The sequence below is a fragment of the Panthera pardus genome, unplaced genomic scaffold (genome assembly GCF_024362965.1).
Source record: "Panthera pardus isolate Hobbes unplaced genomic scaffold, ASM2436296v1 HiC_scaffold_8, whole genome shotgun sequence".
Classification (NCBI taxonomy): Eukaryota; Metazoa; Chordata; class Mammalia; order Carnivora; family Felidae; genus Panthera; species Panthera pardus.
The window spans coordinates 96,965,254-96,987,117 of NW_026527013.1; the positions used below are offsets into that span (position 1 = coordinate 96,965,254).

Genomic DNA, 21,864 nt, shown 5'->3' on the forward strand with positions numbered 1-21,864 from the left:
GTTGGGTGTAAAGGTTTGATAGATGATATATAGGTAGGTAGGTAGGTAGATAGATAGATAGGAAATAAACACATGGTTAATTTTCTTAAGCAGTTTTCTTTAAAGCATTTGTCAGAAGATAATGGGCTAATAAAAGTTACTTTCTGGTTATACTTGTTATTTTCATTGCAGAATGGTTTGTACACATAACTATTTTGTAAAAAAAAGACACAACAATCATAACTTCTATTACTTATATGTAAAATATAAGTAAAAAGCTTACATTACATTTGGATATAACTGATATGGATTTTAAAATCTGTTTATCCAAACGGTTTTGTTGGTAGAACATTTCTGTGAGAATGCACAAGAAATTGCTTACCATGGTTGCTGTCTGGGAGGTACATTCCATGCTAGGGATGGGGGCTACATGCTCTTCTAAAACGTGTTCCCAGCATCTTACCATTTAAAACCAAACAAGACAGTTTTCAAAATGTTGTGTGGTCATGGATTTCAGCATTTCTCAATTCTTTTTAGTTTAATCAATTAACTTAATATGATATTAGGACCCTGCATTATTTGATAAGAATAAAAACAAAAAATAATAATATGTATTTCATCTCTAATTTAAGTTTCATAATACTGTGGAAGAAGTGAAAGAACCACTGTGGTTTTATAAATATTTATCACTGCATGCAAGTTGATGATTTCATAGAGGAAAAATTTCCAGGCTAAAATAATTCGGCTTTTATGATTTGGACCAAAAAGAAATACATTAAGTTACTTAAACAACTTATTTAATTTGGGTGCTGAGTTTATTTAATTTGGGTCACGTTGACTACTTTCACTAACTTGTTTAAGTTATTTTTAACCAACGTTTTAAATCTGAGCAATGGGGAATCAGAAAATACAAATTGCTTTTGGAGACAGATGTTAGTTTTTTGTCTTGGCTCACAGCTTACTAACAGGGGAAAACTTTGGCAGCTGATTTGACTTCTTTGAGCCTGGGAGATCCTGGAATGTGTGGTATTTCAAATATAGAAAAAGAAACTCCTAAACAGTTTTCTTTGTGGAAGTGATTTATCAGATGTGGATACATACATACAATTAGAAACAAAACATACCTTGGCTAATCCACCTCTCCCCTTCCCCATCCTATATTGTATAAATTAGAAAGCCAAAATCCAGAAAAAATAAATAAATAAAGGACTTTTCCAGTGCTAGCCAGGGACAGAGCTGGGACTAGACCCAGAGTAATCACCAAGTAGCTTGTTGTCCTTCTTGTTCCAAGATATTCATTGAAGATAAGTGGGTGGAACATAGAAATTGTGAGCAAACAAAACCTCTGCTCACAAGACAGGGAGTGACAATGGGTGTCTCAGGTCAAGTGCCCTGAAAAACTCAGTTCATGCCACCACTCTTGAATCTGGCTCTGTAGGCAGGAGGTAATATCTCCAAAAAGAGAAATATCTGACTGGGAAGGTTTCCTACCCTTAATGGTTTATTTTTCTTCTAGTCTGTTGACCATCATTAAGAAGGCTTTAGTTTATAGTCAAGGGAAACCTTACATTGCAGGTAAGCATTTGTCATAGCAGACACTTTTCCTGGCAGCAAGATGAATACTGCTTTGCAGATAGTGGAGAAACCAATACTTAGTGAATCTGCTGCCTATGTCCAGAAAGGTGCTGGAGCCAGGAATTCAAGACCCATGGTGTCAACAGTCACCCAATCCTTGGTTGATAGGGAGTGGAGAAATACTTTCTGGTAAGAACTTTAAGACTGCTGCTTCTGTCTTCTCTAGTATCATCCGCGTGTCCACTAAATCATTACAAAACACTCCGCTAAAGAAAGAACAAAAACTCTGCTGTGGAGGATGCAGACGATTGCCAGAAAATGGTCCTGCAAGTTGTAAACAATATTCACATCCCAATGACTCCTCGATCCCCCAATGTGTAAATATGTATCAGGCACACAACCGACTGGGTCCATCAACAGACGTGGTGTGTGTTTCTGAGATTACAGGTCAGTTTCACTTTCCTTTTGGGCCTTTTCTTAAGCGTTCACATTTCCCACAGTACACATGTATATTAACTGGGGAAAAGGAACATGCTGTATATTTTTGAAACTCTTGGAGAGGTGAAGGGTCGTTATTTCCTGCAGGGTAGTGTCCTCCTTTTCTTGCTTCACAAACAAAACCCGGATGTGACTTGGAAACGGAAAACAAAACAAAACAAAAAAGGAACAAAAAGTAAAACTTTACAGTTGTTTCTCCAGGAAAGTGGGTTAGTGCAGCCCCAACCCTCGAGCCGCAGCCCTGGCCGGTCCCGCGCGGGCGTGGCCGACTCGGGAGCCGGCAGAGGGCCAGCATCCCGCCCGGAGATCCCGCAGCACCGAGCTTCTCAGGCTCCCTCCCAACTCTACCGTCCCCGGGCTCGCAGGGCCCGGCCACCCGGGGTCGTGGGAGCCCTAGAGAGATCCCAGGGCGCTGGGCAGGGCCAGCACGTGGAGAAGACCCGGGGACAGCTGAGCGCTCAGGGCTCTGGGGGCCACCTCGGGGAGGCGGTCCCGTCCTGAGCCGGAGGGCGGGGTGCGCGGGCACCACAGTTACTTGGGGACGCGCCCTGGTTCGCCGCACTTCAGCCACTCCACTTGCAGAGCAGTCCTCGGGCCCAGCTCTGGGCTGAAAATGCCGGCCCTTCACATCGAAGATTTGCCAGAAAAGGAAAAGCTGAAGATGGAAGTTGAGCAACTGCGCAAAGAAGTGAAATTGCAGAGGCAACAGGTAAATTGTCCCAGAATGTTATTCCCTTCTCTGAAATGAACCAAGGGTGGTTTTGCCTGGTTTGTTACAGTAAAACAGTACAGCTTTTTTGTTCTTTGGTTTCTCACCCCTCCCCGCCCCCCCACCAGCGTCTCTTGAAGTGGGGCTTTGGTTGTACCTGGCAACTGCCAGTTGATGTGGAGAAATCACAAGAGGGAAAGGAGAGCGCAAGGATCCCATGAGTTAATTCAAAGCCAACTGTCAGAGCATCTGAGCCTAGCATGGGGGACCATGGACAAAAAAATTCTGCCCGCTGTTAGTTGGTTTTAAAAACTCAAATTATAGGAAGAAGGCAGATGGCTATTTCATTCCTTGATCTTTTTCATTAAGGGAAAGACTGGTATTTAAAGGTGTTTTTGTTTTATCACTATTTAATTCATCACAATTTAGGTAATTTGAATTACATAGTTTTGAATTTCAGGAGGCCTCTCCAGAGGTATGCAATGAACAGTTCACTGGGGCTTGGAAACAAAATCTTACAATTCCTATTTTTATTTGTTTGTAACTCTCATCCCTTTATACTTTCCACTTTGTTTTAGAAGGGCGCACAATGAACGAATACAGCATTTTTACACTTATATATAAGTAATAATATATATACTGATGTGCATTTGAAAACTCTTTTTAGTGATCATGATTAAAAATCTTAGAGACCACTAAAGTGGATTACAAATTCAGTGAGAACATATGCCTCGGTGTTCAGAAGTCTCCACTGAAATTTGTTGGAGATTTTGTAAATTTTACTTCAATTTCTTACTGGTATTGTGAGCATGCATTTCTTCCTTTTTTCTTCAATCAGGCAACCTGTAGTCCGGGAATAGGTTTTAGGATAAATATTTTTTAAAGGAAATGCTCTAATCCTTTCTCCCCAGCAAAAAAATAAAAATAAATTAATTTCATTTTTCTGTGCTTTAATACTAGAAAAAATTAAGGAAAAAATGGAAATTAAGCAGGTATGGTAAATATGCTCGCTTGCTTTCCTGCTCTACTTTAGTAAATCTATTCATGACACAGTCCTGTTACTCAGGATGAACATTTTGAGTAATAATTGGAAGATGCAGGTGTTTTTGAGTTTTACTCTTTGTGCATTTCTTTTCTCAAATTTAACCTCCAAATCCCTATGCTTCCTAGATTTTGGAGTGCAAAGTTACTTCTATCCTTGTTCAAAGTTTTTGTTGCTTTAAAAATACTGCTGTGTTTAAAGGAAAAAAAACAAAGTTATAAGACCCAAACAATAGGGTAATTTATTGAAACTTTAAGGGACCCATTTTGTGGATGGCACAGTGCAGTATGTGTTGGCCGCTTAGATTTTTTTCACACACTGCTTCGTAGAGGTTACATATTAAACAGTTGCATATACTGAAGTAAAGCATTGTACAAAGTTGTAATATCCTAGTAACAGAGTGTGCAGAACTTACAGGAGAAAAAGAGACAAATGTCTTCTAGGTATTTTAAGCTTCAAATTAGAAATCGGGCAGGAGCCTGGGTGCAGCTGACTGTGTGGAAATTAAAGGTATCATTCATTACCCTGTTCCTCCCTGGCAGCTCCCCACCTCCACTCTTTAGGACACACCCTGCTGGATCTGTTTTCCAACTCCAAGTGTATGCCAAGGGCGAAGAAAACATGAGGGATAGCCTTAGGGGATACAAGGAGAGGTGTCTAAATCCTAATAATAATACTCAAACATATGTTATCAGACACTTTGAATTATAGAGTATTAGTGCTATACAAACATTATGGTTCTTAGAGATCCTTCTGTGCTTTCACTTTTAAGGATAAAAAACTGAATCCCAAGGAGGCTAACCACCTTCTTATTTAAGACCTCAGAGATAATAATAGAGCACTTACTGAAACACATGTGTTCTGATGCCCAGTTCATTATTCTGTCAATAAATTGTACATGTCTGAGCTGTGTGCTCTGCTCAGGCCAAGGACACAAAATTCACAGGCTGAATTCTGGCTCCAGCTAATTGTTCAAACCTATCTTCTTGATCGTGGAAGGAAATGCTCAGAGGAGTAATTATTCACTTTCAGAGGCTGCAGATCTCTTCGGAAACTTAATGAAGAAGCCTCTGTAAGAAAGACACAATTTGGGGGAACTCTAATCTTATCCACAAATAGCTCTGGGGAGACAGACCCCAGGTTATGGATACTTGTATCTGTACTTCTGACAATTCACATAAAATGCATGCACTATAAATGTCAACAACAAATAAAAGCAATTGTCACCTGAGAGGGTGGCACTTGAATAGATGGTTATTTCTCCACATTTTAAGTCATATAACTACATCAGCTAGTTTTAATTTTTTAGAACAGTGGTCTTTACATTGTGTGCAAAGAATCTTTGGGGTATGGGAGTAAGATATTACAATTTCTACTTTTGGTTAGATTTTAAGCCTCATCATTTGACAGTTTCCAGTTTATGTTTTATAATTATGCATTATGTATTAACACAGTAGCATCTGTGCTTATTTATAAGTAAATAATTACATATTATTTATAATTATATGCATTTGGGGATAATTATGCAAACGTGTTTTAGTGATTACCATTGAAACAATTTGAAGATTGCTAATCTAGATTATAAACTCAATGGGAACAGTTTCTTAGGGCTAAGAAGTCTATATTAGAATTTGCTAGAGCTTCTGTAATTTTTACTTCTAATTTCTTATTCATCATGCAGACCTTCACTAAGACACTAGTCCTTCTTTTCCTTTCCTTTTTATTCCTTTTTCTTTTTTAAACTCATTCATGCAACCTGTTTCTAAAGGATAGAGTTTCTGAGGAAAGTATTCAATCCTTTCTCCTTTGTAGGAAAAGTTTCAACTAATTACATAAACACAAGAGTCTCAGATAAGCCTAATAAACCTCAGATAAATCTGTTGTTGTGATCATTGCCCTCCAGCAGTGGGAAGGGATTCTGAATAGAGACACAAATGGTATGAATAGGCAACCTCCACCTTCCCAGCATCAGGCCTTCTCCAGTGTTTCCATCATTTTGTAAAATTGCAGAACATGGCACACGCCCATAATAAGTGAGAATTTTGGCAGGATGCAGCCCAAAACATTTGGGGATTATCTATTCCTGCACCTGTTCATTAGCATGGGAAATTGAAAACGGGGTATGTTTCAGTTCCTAAAATATTATGGATACACCATAATTGTATTTTAGCAGTGGCAGGAAGTCATATGAGGCACAATGGGTAGAAATTGCTGGGGATGATCTGTTTAATATGGTGACTTTCAAACTTTTTGGCCCTCACCATAGTGAGAAATGTATTTTAGACTGTGTCATTCATATGTAGCATATGTATTACACATGCTTTGTGCTAATATTTTCATATTATTTCATTTTTTAAAGTGCTGGCTGTACTCAATTAAATTAATTTCACTAAAGTGTAGATGATCCTGACCTGATTCATTCTTTTTTTTTTCTTCTTAAGGTGTCTAAATGTTCTGAAGAAATAAAGAACTACATTGAAGAACGTTCTGGAGAGGATCCTCTTGTAAAAGGAATTCCAGAAGACAAGAATCCTTTTAAAGAGAAAGGCAGCTGTATTATTTCATAAATAACTGGAGAGAAATTTCATCCTGAGTAGAAGAACTAGCTTGTTTTGGTTTTCTGAAATAAAACCAAAATTCTTTTCAAAGAAAGAAAAACAAAATTTAAAGACTTTCTTAAACACTTCTATTGATATGATTATGTATAAAAACTGTTTCTCATCTTTGCTAACTACACACCCTTTCCAAGAGGGCAGAGAGTATCAAACATACAATTATGGAAATAAGGACATTACTTGTGCGTGACTCACCTCTTTTCAGTGTATTGCTTGATGCCTTAAATAAAGTTTTATCTCTGGAAAATGCCTGTTGGTGATTTAAAAAGTGTTTTAGTTTTCTTTGTTTTGTTTCTGTGTTTGTTTTTGGCATTTACTTTTATGTTTTTCCCCTTAACCTGTCACGTGCTTGGGACGTGTATCAAAAGTTTAGATGATTTGATCAGGTCTCCAATCCAGCTCTCTCTACTTCAAATCTCGGTTGGTTTACCGTGCTGAATTCTGACTCCTGGGATGTTTTTTACCTAATTGTAACTCTTAGGGAACGGAGTGAGTAGAATTCCTTAACATTGACAGGAGCTGGAGTCTCTGAGTCAGGAGCCACTTTAGTGCTTCCCAGGTTTATCATCAGGCAGATCTTGTTCAAAGTGTTGCTGCAATAGTGGCCTTGGGAAAGGGCCAGGTTTGGGGTGCTGGAGAAATACCCAGAAGGTCAGCACTGGTATGTCCCTCCTCGGGGAGCTGCATCTCCCACAAGATCTGCAGGTCCTGGGTATGGCGACACTCCAGCTCTGTGGCATTGGCATGGACACTTGGCTCTGCACCTACTCTAACCAGCCTTTTCCAGCAAGCCCAGGCCAACCATACTGCCTTTTCTTCTCCTCCAAAGGGACCAGGTAGTCTTTTTCCCTTTCTAAAATTAGCTTTTACTTCTCATCAATCTGTAGGCATTCGTCACATAGTTTGACCATTCAGCCTTTGTCAGTGATAGGTGTTGCAAATAACCTTCTCTGGCCCATGGCTTAACATTTCATGGAAGGATGGTAGCTGCTATAGTTTTAACCCCTGGGTGCAATGCACCAAGGTACATGACCCACTCAAGTACTTTATGAAGGCACCCGTAGCACTGACCTCAAAGAAAGGGACCTTTCTTCTTTGAGCATTTCCCCCCACCCCCATTCTGTTGAATGGAAATTGCTCAAGGTTTCAGCCAAAAGAAAGACCAGCACAACCCTTACAGGTTAGTTCCATTCAAATGGGCTTAGTTGTTACCTTGCCTTGCAATTTTAAATGTGACACCAGAAACCCAGGTTTCTCCTTGACTAGGTTTTTTCTCTTGCCTGGACCCATACCTTATCAAACCAGAGAGGCATCTGTGACCTCTAGCAGCTTCCTAAAGCATAGCAACCTCCTCGCTCTAAAATTACTTTTCTTTCCCTCTCTGAGAGGGAACAGGATGCTCCAGGCTTTTGAAAGAGCAGGTTACAGCAAAACAAGAGCAGGGACTATTTCCTTCAGTTTCCTTCTGTTTTCCAAGTGTTGACGCCATTTGGGATTACTGAGAACCCAGGGATAATTTTAGCCCAAAGCATGATCTACTCCAAGATGAGATTTAAGAACAGTAAAGGCATAATTTTTCCAACAGCCAAAGAACAATTAGTATTGGAATGTCATTTCACATTTAAAGTGGCCTGAGATTTTAAGAGTTTGGGGCTTAGGAAGTCTGACTTTAATGAGCCATTCATTTCTCTCAAGTCATGGGGTTTTCTTGTGTTGCATGAGGAAACAAGCATCTATTCTTGTTCTTGGTCAGATCAGATCGCCTGCTTCCTTCATGGAGGGCCAGATCAACACATTTATCCTGTAACTTCTTGAGAGTTGTGCATTAGAAGGCTATCCATTTATGTACACCTCCAAGTCCTAGCCTTGACTTTTCATGTACTTTCAGCCAGATGACAGCTTAGCCCACTTTTGGTTTTTCCTTAATAAATCTCCAATCTTATAGATGTTTGCACTAAACCTAATTCTGTTCTTTTTTTCTTACTGTTTCATCATAGTAATTCAGCAAACATGTAGAAGTATAATAAAATCCTCTTGATTTTCAAGTGTTCAACTGCTAAAAACTTATTAGCTTGCATTAGGAAGAAAATGAAAAATATAGCAACTATATATTTGGGTTTATTATAAAAGTAACCTTTAGTGAGTGGGACTTTGTTAAGTAGAATTTAAATCATGGGTTCAATTTCTTCCAAGTATATAGTTGTGTTAATCATTTGGTATCTGATTAAATAGTGACTATGCTTTGTGTATTGAGACTCAGGTTCTATGAACTCATTAAATTAGCAAAATTGGTTTTCCTATTTCTAGGCAGAATCTACATTACAAGCTCACTAGTACATGATATTTTAAGATGGATTATTTTACATGTTGGATGCAAACTGGTGTCTTGATATTTTCTAAATTTGCATTTCTTTGATTTCCTGTATTTTTAAAGTGTGATTTCACGTGCCTTTTGACTACCTTCACCCATTTCAATGACCCCAGCCCCCGCCTCTTACAACTACCTCTGTATCTATAAGCTTGGGTGTTGTTGTTGTTGTTTTTAGTCCATAAAAAAGTAAGATTATATGTAGTATTTGTCTTTCTCTGTCTGACTGACTTCACTTAGCATAATGCCCTCAAGGTCCATCCATGTTGTTGCAATGGCAAGATTTCCTTCTTTTGTTATAGCTGAATAATACTCCATTTTTTATAGATATTCCATCTAATTATAATACATTTTTATCCATTTGTCCATCAATGGGCACTTAGATTGTTTCCATATCTTGGCTATCGTAAATAATGCTTCAATGAGCATGGGGGTACAGACGTCTTTTCAAATTAGTGTTTTCATTTTCTTCAGATAAATACTCAGCAGTGAATTGTTGGATCATATGGTAGTTCTAGTTTCAGTTTTTTGAGTAACTCAAAGTTACTGTTTTTTGTAGTGGCTGCACCGATTTGCATTCCCACCAACAGTGCACAAGTGTTCCCTACTCCACATCCTCACCCACACTTGTTATTTCTTGTCTTTCTGATGAAAGCCGTTTTCACAGGTACAAGGTGATATCTCGTTATAGTTTTCATTTGTATTTCCTTGATGATTAGTGATGTTGAGCATCTTTTCATGTACCCATTTTTATCTGCTTTTATTTGTTTGAAGGAACATTTTAAGGTTATACAGGAAACCAATAGTAATTTTATAAAGTTTTGATTTTTGTACCCTGTAAATGTATTATCTACTTTAAAAAGTAAAAGTAATTTAAAAATAACAAATGGAAGCAAGTTTTATACTTACTATGTTTAGGATTTGGTGAGTAAGTGTATTTTGGTATTAATGTCCTATGAATCAGAAACAAGTTTGTATAGTTAACATGATCTAATAGTATATTTTGATCTATTCAGCTTATCCTGATAAGACAAAAATATTAATAATAATAGTTATTATAGTCTGTTATATTCATTATAAATGAGTCTTAGAAGGATGATAATCAATGAAAAATAAGCCCCTACTTGTAACAGTCTAGGAGAGCAGGGACTAATCAGAAGGTATTTCTCATTTAATAGGGAGGAGAGGGATGGTCATGGAAGGAAAGTGCTGTGGGATATCTCCTGTTAGAATGAACCCTGATACCCTGCTCTGTGTATCAGGCTGTCCTGACCAGGGAAGACCAGGGCATCATCAGCACCTTTTCCATCTGGGCTACATTCAGTCTGAGGAGATGAGTCCACAGACCATAAAAAACCATCCACCGGCACTAGGAGAATGTAGAGACTCATTAATGTCATTTCTTCCTTTTCCTTTGAATTCACACATACATTAAGTGATGACCTCCTTTTTAAACCTGACATTAAAGAGTACCTAACTTCATTGGACAGGATAATAGGAAAGGGGGATTAAAACAGGTGATTTATAAATTTCAGAAATTGACCTTAAAGTAATTGTGCAAAAATTACACTTAAAATGGAAGGAAAGATCTTTGTAAAACTAGCAGTCATGAAAAATAATTCACGTTGGCATATATAAAAATGTATGCATTTATTTATTAAAAACCAAAAATATTTGGAGCTCTATGTGCCACGTATTGGTTTAGGCCCAAGGGATATAGTGGTGAATTAGACAAAGTCCTTAACATCATGGGATTTACAGAAATTATAATTAATCAGATGTAGGCGGAAATTACAGAGTATATTATGATGTATAGGTTAGGATAACAGGAAAGTGTTTTTTTCTACTTTTTACTGATGACGCTGATGATGGCATAACGATGATGATAGCTTACACAAATGAAATGCTTAATATTTTTTGGACACTGGAGTAAGCCTTTTTACATAGATTATGTCTTTTGATCCTCACAAGTACCTTATATATAGGGAAAATGATTTACACAAAGTCATAGAGCTATTGTAACTGGTAACTGGCAACACAGACTGTGCCTTAAACAATATGCAGTACTGCCTCTCTTACACAAGCCAATATATATGTGCAGAATGAGAAGAACTATTAGCTCAACCATTTTCTGAAGTGGTTTTTGGCACGTGTAGAGCCAGCTCCTATCACCTCAGAAATATTTAGCCCCGATGTATGACATAGCATTTTACAGTAGCTTATTTCAGTTGCTTTTACTGGTTGGCTGGTTGGTGGGTGGGCGAGTTGGTTGGTTTCCTGTAATCACAGCCTAACATAAAAATTTTAACCTGTACCAAGTGGGTGAATTTTGCTTTCTTAGTAAAAATCATATCACACCCTAAATTTTTATAACAGTGATAAACTCAAATTATATACCAAATAGCATTTGCTCATTTGCTGATTAATGTAATCTCTCAGTTTAGTACTGGAATCTATCTGATAGAGGCTATATAAATTATGGTAGAGTATCTAGAAGAAAGAAATCAGACTCTGTAAGGACTTACATTTGGTAAGGACCAAAATTATTAAATCACAGCCCTAGAGAATTGCATACAGGTACTGAAGAATATTTTCTTTTTTTTTTTTTTAATTTTTTTTTTTATGTTTATTTATTTTTGAGACAGAGAGAGACAGAGCATGAATGGGGGAGGGTCAGAGAGAGAGGGAGACACAGAATTTGAAACAGGCTCCAGGCTCTGAGCTGTCAGCACAGAGCCCGACGCGGGGCTCGAACTCACGGACCGCGAGATCATGACCTGAGCTGAAGTCGGACGTTTAACTGACTGAGCCGCCCAGGCGCCCCGGTTAAGAATATTTTCTAAGTGATCAAATTCAATCTCTGAAAACACTTGGATGTTTTCTTTAATAAAGTTAGCTACAGGCTTTAGCTTATGTCATCTCATCCTCTTCTTCCTGCCAGCCTGAGACACCATGTTAATGACCCACTTAACCAGAGTTGGTTTGGGAATTGTTAGGCTGGATTCTCTATGCTATGAGTAGAGCTGTTTGAATCTATAAAAGGTTCTCATGTTTTCATATTGATCAGCATTTATCAGTAAATATCTTCAAATCCCATGTGGAAGTATTCAGATGAACTATAAATATGTAAAAAAAAATATTTATCCTGCAGAAGTAGTGTATTCATTCAAACTTTTGTAGCTCTGTTTGGTGTAGCATACGGAAGGAGAGAAAGAGAGTTGGTCTTGGCTTATTGAGTGTTTTGAAATAGTATTGAAACCTATATGTGTCCCAATCTAAAAGTGAAAAATGAAGAGAGGAGAGAAACATTTAAACATATATTAAATACTTTGAAAACATAGTCTAAAAACTACAGTAAATATTAACATAGGTCACTGATTACTTAAGAACAGTTCAAAGGCCGTTGGTGGTAAATGTTTCATCTTTATAACTGAATTTATGCATTAGCAAGGAACACCACAACATGGACGTGGGTGCTCTTTAACTGCGAATACTGAGACTTGCCTTTTTTTCTTTTTTTGTTTTAATTCATCTTTCAAAGATCACAAGCAATTGGGGTTTCAGCTGAGTCTTATTTACGTACGTTAATATAAAAGATATAAGGTAGAATAAATTAATATTTATTAACATTTGGATTTTTCAGTTGGGACAATGAATAATTTAGACATTTAAAAATAGTTTGTTTTAATTTGATTCAACAAATGGGTTAAGGGCCTATAAACATGACACTCTTGGACAAGTTCAGCCAATATTTTTTCTGCATTCTAGGAATTGGCAGTCAAAACAAGTGGTAGTGACATTTATCAAGTCCAATTAATTAAATCAATTTATGCACAAAGTGTAAGTGGATTTAGTGAGAAAAAAAAGGATAATAAGTGAATGATTACAGTAAGACTAGGACATTTTCTACCTTTTGGGGGAAACATTTCATGGATGAGGCACAATACCTTAAATGAAGGAAAATAATTTGTAAAGTATTAAACTAAGGGAAATTTCACTTATTGAGTGCAACTTAGCAGATTAAAACCATTTGTCAAATGTATAAATCAAAAGCAGAAGGAATCTATAGTTAATTGGACACGCTGTCTTCGGTAAAAAAGAAAAAAAAGTCTTTGAAATGCTTTTTCCGTTATTGTGGGTAATAGATTACCCAAATTCAATGACTGAAAACAATATATTAACGGGGTGCCTGGGTAGTTCAGTCAGTTGAATGTCTGACTCTTGATTTCGGCTCAGGTCATGATGCCAGGGTTGTGGGATCGAGTGCCTCATTAGGCCTGCTTGAGATTCTCTCTATCTCTCCCTCTGTCCCTATCCCCTATTCATGCTCTCTCTCTCTCTCTAAAATAAAATAAACTAAAATGTAAATAAATAAATAAATAATAAAATAAATAATAAATGAGACAATATATTTATTATTGCTTATGAGTCTACCAGTCAGTTTATAAGGGCCTTGTTCTCTTGATCACAGCTAGCTTGATTGATTCCTCTGTAGTCACCCAACGGATCAGCTGAGAGCTAACTGGTTAGCTGGGAGTTGGCTAGGGCAAAGTTGGTGACTGGGTTATATGCCTTTCATCCTTTAACAGACTTTCCTGGACTTGCTCTCATAGCATGGCAGAGTTCTGAGAAAAGTGGAAGTATAAAAGGTATCTTAAGGCCTAGAAAAAGAACAAGCACACCATCACTTCCCTGCATTCAGTGAAGGAAGACACAAGGCCAAACGAGAATCAAAGGGAAGAAAAATAGAAGCTCCCTCTTGAATGTAAGAGCTGCAAAATCATATGGCAAAGGGTGTAGATACAAGGAAGGGTAGAAAGTTAGGGGCAGTTTACAATCTATCCAACACATTGAGTGAGGATCTTGGCCTTGACCTGGGGCAACAGGAAGCCAATAGGAATAACCTAGGGATACGTGGGAAAAGACACTTTGTTAGAATAAAAGCTAGAAGGTTCCAATGATAAGGCAAAACGTGGGATAGTCACGGCACACACTTAGTAATTCAAAAAATTAGGAAGGGGTGGATTAGAAATCTATTGTGAGAGGAGAAGTAGCAAAATGAATTTGAGAGAGTTTCAGTAACTTGACAAATCCTCATAGCTACTGTGGCAAATCCAAACTGCATGAGAAAATGAGCAGCCTCTTGAAAATTAATTTTACTAACTCAGTTTATAAAAACAACAATTTCTAGGAAGTGGAAGACTGAGGTTCTGATTATGCCCTTTTCATCTTATGTTACAGAATAGAAAAGCCTCCTGCAATCCTCTGACCTCTTCATGCAGAAGGACTCATTTTCAATGGAGCCAACCTCTGAGAAGTCACAAGATTTATTCCCAGCAACTGACCAGCCAGTCTGGTTGAGGGTAAGGGCTATTATAAGCCAATCCTGCCAATATTTCAGAAACTAAAAATATCATGCCACTCCTTGCTCATCCTCTGGCAGCCTGCGTTTCTTTCTAGTCTTTTCCTAATGTTCTATCTTAGATGGTTGTGATCAGAGAGAAATCCAGAGAATTCGGTTTGCTGTTTAATTTACAGTCACCTCCCAGATTTGCGCTTGTTTTAATTCTTCTGAACATTCTGCTTGAATCTGGACTTTAGAGGGTTCTACTGATACTTCTTTGGGTATTTGTCTGTGTTGGAATTTTTTTCTTGGCATAAGACTTCTCTTACTAAAGTTGAACTCCTTCTCTTTAATCCTGACCACTGTTTCTGAGGCTGCTGATTTCTTTTATTATGCCTGAAGTTTCTCACATAATTCCTCATACTTTGTTGTAGTTGAAAGAGTGCAATTTATCTGGAAGGGTAAGAGTTTGCAAATACTTTTTGATTAGTGAGTAACACAATCACAAGTTTGAGGGCACACAAATCATGAGCTTACAGTCTTAGTGCATCCATTGCATTGGTAGCTAACTCTGAAAATATGTGATAATTTATCCTATTTAGAAGGACATTTTCAAAGCAATGGTTAGAGACTTTCCTTTACAAAATTTACTTGAGAGCCTGTACTCTAAACTTTGTGTCATTATCATGTATTTGTATAAACTAAAAACTGGATGTAAGGTTATGTATTTGTCATATATTAAGAGGGCCATAAGGCAATAGTATAAATGCATTTTCCTGAGGTCATAAGTCATATTGGTACACTAGATGGAAGGTTGTCAAACTTTTTCTTTTATGGGCCGCATGGTAACTATACTAGCCTTTACAAGCTATACTATCTCTGTGGCAACTACTCCAATATGGAAGCAGCCACACACAATAAAGTAGATAACCAAAAGAGTGTGGCTACGTTTCAATAAAACCATTTTTATACAAATAAGCAGTGGGCTGGATTTGGCCCACAGGACTCTGCTCTAGATCAGTGTTTCATGTCATGATCAATTTAGTGGAATGTTACCAATAATTTAATAAAAAATAAAGTAACATAAAATAAAACAAATAACATATCAGCCTACATTCTATATTGTGAAAGGGTAAGTATTTATCTTTTGAGACATATGTGTTCAGGTCGACATGTAAAAATTCATTTCTTTTTGTAGGTTCCAGTTGATAAAAGTTTGAAAACTGTTAGTCTAGGTTGTTAGAGCTGAAAGTTCAGTTTTTGATAGTATATAGTAAAGACTTTAACCTTGACCAAATTGAGGCATGGGTTTTCCCTACCTCTCATGCCCTCCCTCCCCCCACCCCCAGGTGATCTCTAAGCCGTTTGAATGTCCTAGCCGATCGGAGTGTCTTTGTTTACTTGGGGACTTTGGACCATGCCAGGAAATATAATAATGTGACTTATAGTGAGTCTTGGAGTCTTGTGGTATCAGCTGGATCTCTCAGGAGGCTGGAGACAGACCAAGCATGTGGATAGTTGACTGTGGGGCCCCAGTAAAAACTCTGGATACCAAGGCTTTGGTGAGTTTCCCTGCTGGGCAATATCCTGTGCATATTGTTGCATGTTGTTTCTGAGAGAGAAAGGTGTTGTCCATGATTCCATTGGGAGAGGGCAACTGGAAACTCCATCTTTGGAACTTTCCTGGACTCTGCTCCATGCGTCACCTCCCTTGGCTGATTTTAATCTGACTCTTTCAGCTGTGATGAACTGCAGCTATGAATATAACAGCTCTCAATGAGTTCTGTCAGTCCTTCTAGCAAATTACTGACTCTAAGAGTTGTCTGGGGTACCCCTGAACTTGTAATTGGTATCAGAAATGAAGGGGGTCCTGAGGACTATGTCCTTCTAGTTTACAAGCTGTGGAAGCCATAGGTCAGTGAAATTTATAAGTGTTGTGCTGGAAATTAGTGCAGCGAAACCACAACGAAAGTATCCGGTCTGTAGTCTCCTTATTCAGAGGCTTCTTCCTATTCCTGTGCCTATCCCTGATATTTGTTGACATTTATTGAGTTTATCTGACTTTGTGCCAGGGGTCTTGTTCACATTAACCTGTTTTATCCTCACGAGGACCCTATAAGATTTGTACTAGTGATGCAGGCCCGCCAGGTCCAAAGACCCAGAGGGGATCTCGCAGGACAAGCCAAGAGGGTCCTTGGCTTCATGCAGGATAGAAATCAAACATGAGCAGTGATGAAGTGGGAGCAGAGTTTATTGAAATTTATTGAAGAGAGAGAGCAGGTACAGGGTGTCTGAGAGACTCAGAAAGGAAAGGAGAGAGTGTCTCATCTTTGCTTGGGGATCAAGGGTATATGTCTGCATCACACACATCTTCTGTATTCCCCTTAGTACCTGGCATAGTCAACCCTTAATAAACAGAGGGTGAAAATGAATGAGGATAAAAGATAGAAGGTATTGGGTTAGAATCTCGTGTATCAGGCACTGTATAATTCCTGTTGGTATAATTTATAATGCACTGAAATCTAGGGGCTCCTGGGTGGCTTGGTCAGTTAAGCTTCTGACTTCAGCTCAGGTCATGATCTCATGATTTGTGGGTTCAAGCCCCACATCAGGCCCACATGAGCACAAAGCCCACTTCAGATCCTCTGTCCCACTCTCTCTCTGCCCCTCCTCTACTCATTCTGTCTCTCTCTCAAAAATAAATAAACGTAATTTAAAAAATCATAATGCACTGAAATCTAAAGTCAAAAAGACTGTTCTAACCATCTAATTAATAATTTGGGCCACTTAAAGACTCTAGAAGAAATCTCCCTTTTGAAATTTATTTCCTCCGTTTGAAATATATTTAATTGAATTTCTTTTTCCAGTCCTGATTTCAGGGCATGGATGAGGAGATTCACCCATTTACTCACCAGTGGGAGGAAGAAAGTTGTTTTCCTGCTCCTCATGTAGTTGATATTCTAGGAAAAACTAGATTCTTGGGATGAATAGACCAACAAGTAATAAATAAGTGTACCACTAATAATGACTTCCATTTGTATGGTTTTTTGATATGTTTCGTGCATCATCACATTATTTCATTTGATTCTGAGAGGTACACAGTGTAAATATTAAACCTGGCGGGATATTGTGATTTATGAATAAATATATATTTGGTCTTCCTCCTGTTTCACAGAGCTCTTAACCCTTCAAATTTCCTGTGTGATGAGAGCAACAAAGGTGTCTATTGCTATGTTAATGAGGTGACTTTTAGAAAACACCTAAGGATGGGACTGGTTGCCAGGAGAATCAGCCAGGTGATCAGAGGGTTGGAACTTCTAGTCCTACCCCCTGCCCTCAGGAGAGGGGAGAAGAGAGGGGCCAGAGGTTGGATCAATTGCCAAAAGCCAATGATTCAATAGTGCCTATATAATGAAACCTTCGTAAAAAAAAAAAAAAAAAAAAAAAAAAAAAAAAAAAAAAAAAAAAAAAAAATTAAAAGGACAGGGTTTGGAGAGCTTCTAGATTGGGTGTCTAAGTGGAGATTTAGGGAATGGGAGAGAACATGGAAGCTGTATGTATCTCCTCCACCTGGCTGTACCTGAGTTGTATCCTTTTATAATAAGCCGGTTATCTATTAAGTAATGCTTCTCTGAGTTCTGTGAGCCTCTGTAGCAGATTAGTCAAACCCAAGGAGGAGGACATAGGAACCTCTAATTTATAGCCAGTCAGAAGTATAGGTAACAATCTGGACTTGTAGCTAGTTCCTGAAGTGGGAGGGGGCCAGTCTTATAGCACTGAACCCTTAACCTGTGGGATCTGATGATGTCTTAGGTAGACAGTGTCAGAATTGAGTTGAATTCCAACACTCCCAGATGATGTCCAAGAATTGCTTGGTGTTGTGTGGGAAACACCCCACACTCCCCTCCAACACTGAAATTGGTAGTCTCAGAACACCTAAAGACCCTATGATTTATTTTCATCCTAGAGATGACAAAATTAAGCCCCAGAGGTCAAGGGGTTTCCAAAGGTTATACATCTAAATCAGGACTTTGACTTTCCTTTGTTTAAATAAATATCCTCAGTTGATGAGCTATTTCTTCAAACATACTTTTTCTTAAACCAAAAGCTCTTAACCTATAGTATGCATGAATATATGTGAAATGAGTTTCAGGAGTCAGCCTTCTGAAATTAATTTAATATATTGTGTATGTATCCTCAACATATCTCCTTACTGATGGTAAGTCAGTCTTATTTTATTTTATTATTATTTTATTTTATTTTATTTTATTTGTCAGTCTATTTTAATCTCAAAAGTGTTAATAAAAAAAAAAAAAAAAAAACTAAAACAGGATCCTTCCTTAAGAAGGAGATTGCCTACATAACCCATATGAAAGAGGTTGTGTGGACCCTTTAGTTGAGAACAGGTACTGTCTCATTATATTGAGAACTTCCAGGAGACTTGGAGTACAAGCCCTGTGTACCCCCCTCTGTGCCCCGTCTACCTCCCATTCCATAGTCATCAGACTGACCCGTGTTCCCAATGATCTCCTTCCATTAGCTTTTGCTATTATCGCAATTAGTCCAAGAGACTGCTCCTTCTTCTATTCATTTCCCTTCATGACTTGGGGGCCTCCATTGCCATATCCTCACCCTAACCACCACCTCATGGCCTTCATCTATTGGTGTTTGAAGTTCAGACTGCCTGCTTTCACCATCCTCTCTTCTTGAATGCAGTTACTTACCTACCATCCTTGCTTCTTCCTTGATCACATCAGAGAGTTTGACTCTATCCTTTTCCCTAATCTGTCAGCTCCTAAGATGAGGTCCCTTTTAACACTTCAAACTTAGAGGTTCTCATTTCCTTAACCCAAGTGATTACAATACTAGTTTTGCACATCCCACTATTCCATTGTACTGCGTCACTTTAATGTATTAAAATACTAATATTTTTGTTGGCATATCACCAATTTGAGATATTCATAATTTCTGTCTTGAGCTATGCCCAGAGAATATGAAAAATGTGAACAAAATGACAGTGAACTTTTTACTTTTTTTGTGTGTGGTTGTTTTGATTTGTGTTTCTTTAATGGTGAGAAATTTGCATGTCTTCTCCTTTCTGCTTTTTGGCAGTGAATTTTTCTAAGGTAAAACTAACCTGTGGTATAAGAAACCAAGATTGTGGTTGCTCTTAGGTGTATGTGTGACTGAAAGGTGATGGAAGGGAGTTTCTGGGATGCTGGTAATGTTTTTGATGTTGGGTGAGTGAGGTCCTTAATCACACAATTATGCTAATTTTGTGAAATATTTCTTTGTGCTACATTCTCTCATGATATATACGCTTTTCGCTACCACAGAAAATATTCTGAGCTCCCTTCTCCCCTTTGAAACTATCTAAAAGATAATGTTCTTATTTTAATTCTGATTTCCCAGGTTACCAATGCATTGTGAATCTTATGTTTTAATCATTTGTAGTTCTCCCAAAGCCAGTTTCTTCTGCACTTTCTGGGATCCATAACAGGATCTTGAAAATTGTGGGTGGAGGGGAGGGACAACAGGGAGATCAGGGGAGTATGTGGCAGGGGGCTATGGGAGTAGAAGAGAGTAATGGAGGGTGGGGGGTCACCACCTCATGTAATTCCCAGGCCGTCACTGCAGGCTGATTACTGATGCACTTCACTCTCTTCCTCTTCTTATTCTAAGCCTGGTAAATTGTCAGGGGCCTGACCCCTGGTGCTCTTAGATGATTTATTTAAACCAGGATTTTTTTCATCAATCATCTGAGCCAGAAGGTCAAAGGCACCTCAGGCCTGGACCCTGACCCTCTTTCAGGGGAAGCAGCACCTCGGGCAGAATATAGAATATGATGACAACCACATCCTGCTTTATGATAAATCACCAGCTTAAATATCAAAATACCAGCATTGTCCTTGTGCTTCAGTATTGCAGCCACCACTTCGTTTCTATTATCTTCTGTTCCCCTTTACCTCTGAGAGCACTGGTGTCACTGAAAATTCTTTCACCTTCAATCCCAACCTTGTGAGTTTTCTAGGCCTTCATTCCTCCCTTTCCTTTATATAAATCTGGGTGCTTGTCCACATCCCCCTCTAAGAGCCCCCCAAATTTCCCCAATTTTCTCCACATTCTGAGTCTCTTTGCCTCCATCCAGCCTGGCCTGGGGAGTCAGCCATTTTAACACCATACTTGGATCACTCCAATGTCAGGTAATTTCACACCATCCTTTAAAAGCTTGATAAAACTCACTCAGCTCTCCTGTGGCAAGTCTTGTGGGAAGCCAAGGCCCATGGATGTGAATTCCTGAGACTTACTTTCTCAAGGACACCTCTGGTTCTGAATTCTACCCCACCTACCCCCCGCCCCTGCCCACTCGCATTTTATTTCCTGCTGCCATGCTGTTCTCTGAGTATTCTCTTTATTTCCCCACGACTCTTCTTACAAGGCATTTTTGTATGTAGCAAATACTATTCACTACTTAAAGTGAAGAGGAAGTTACAAGATATGAAAGGAAACAACCTCAAGTTGAATGTCTGCTGTCTCTGGTACTGTCTTCCTGCTGTCCTTTCTCCAAGCCTTGCTATTCCGTCCTCCAACATATCTCCTCCACATCCTCTATTCACTGCTTTGTTTCACTTCCAAATTCCAGTTAATTTCTAATGAAGATCAGTCTCTCCACCATCATAGTCTGGAGTTTCTTCAGCTTCCAGGGTATTGACTAGGTATAGAGAAAACCTCACTAACCTTGGCTAGGCCCTTTGCTGCACTGGGATTCTTTTACTTGCTATTTGAATTCTCCACCGCATCAGTTACCAACTTTCTCTCTTTTCTTCAAGAGTCCAGCCTTGCTTCAGCCCGCCATCTTGCTGGCAGGTGCCCTACCCTCTTACTCAGTAGAAAATGTATCACATGTACACTCTTCCTACTTTTTCTCCTTCCTACAGGAGAATGGTCATCTTTCTTTATTGGTCCCTCTCTTTTCTGATAGGGAAGCAAGCATTTTCCTTTTTTTTTTTTTTAAACTAAAACTATCTTTTTGAGCTCTTAAATCCCTGGATCTCCTGGGATATAAGACCACAAGTTATGCTGTCTCCTTTATATTTTCTAATTCTCACCCTTGATTGGTTTCCTCTTTTCTGCCTAAAAATGTAACTTGCCCCAAATCAATGATAAAAACAACAATTGTAATACTAAAACAAAAAGAGAAACTTTCCCTCGTTCCTGCTTCCTGTGTGAGCAATACCCTCCATGCTGTCATTCAATTTCCACTGTTGAGAGCATTGCCTATGTTTCCCTCACTCCACCCCTTACTAACTTCTCGTTCTTTGAAATCTTGCAATCCCACCTCCATTCTCACTGCCCACTTTCTTCACATGACTCTCTGTCAAATCTAGTGCATTTAAGTTTTCCTTCACTCATGACCATCTGTATTATGGGAAACTGCTTTCTACTCAAAGCCCTTTCTTCCTTTGACTTCAAAACTTCATCCACCATGCTCCTCTGCCTGCTTCTGCCTCTTGGAGCTTCTCCATCCTGTATGATAACCACTCTTTCCAGCCTCTTATACACAAATATGCCATGACCTCTGCCCTTCACACTTTTTTCTTTATCCCTCTCCATGAAGAGTGTCCCCAGAAATCCTATAATATGCTTCTTCTTTCAGAAACCTCCCATAACCTTATTTTGCCTGCTTAATGATGTAGGTACAAACTACTCAGCCTGGCTTCAAGGTTCCACAGC

At 38.6% G+C, this 21,864-nt stretch overlaps 1 protein-coding gene across 1 annotated transcript; it reads left to right on the forward strand.

Annotated features, from left to right (window-relative positions):
• The first annotated feature begins 2,654 nt into the window (after positions 1 to 2,654).
• Positions 2,655 to 6,689, forward strand: GNG11 (G protein subunit gamma 11). The gene is made up of 2 exons (XM_019443332.2): positions 2,655 to 2,761; positions 6,245 to 6,689. Exons 1-2 carry the CDS (start codon positions 2,666 to 2,668, stop codon positions 6,368 to 6,370), a joined length of 222 nt encoding a protein of 73 aa, XP_019298877.1. The 5' UTR covers positions 2,655 to 2,665; the 3' UTR covers positions 6,371 to 6,689.
• The last annotated feature ends 15,175 nt before the right edge of the window (positions 6,690 to 21,864 follow it).

What these genes read in the sequence shown, in the direction of transcription:
- GNG11 (XM_019443332.2), top strand. Translation starts at nt 2,666, where the DNA reads ATGCCGGCCCTTCACATCGAAGATTTGCCAGAAAAGGAAAAGCTGAAG. An exon ending in TGAAATTGCAGAGGCAACAG is followed by an intron (nt 2,762 to 6,244) that starts GTAAATTGTCCC and finishes TTTCTTCTTAAG; the next exon opens with GTGTCTAAATGTTCTGAAGA.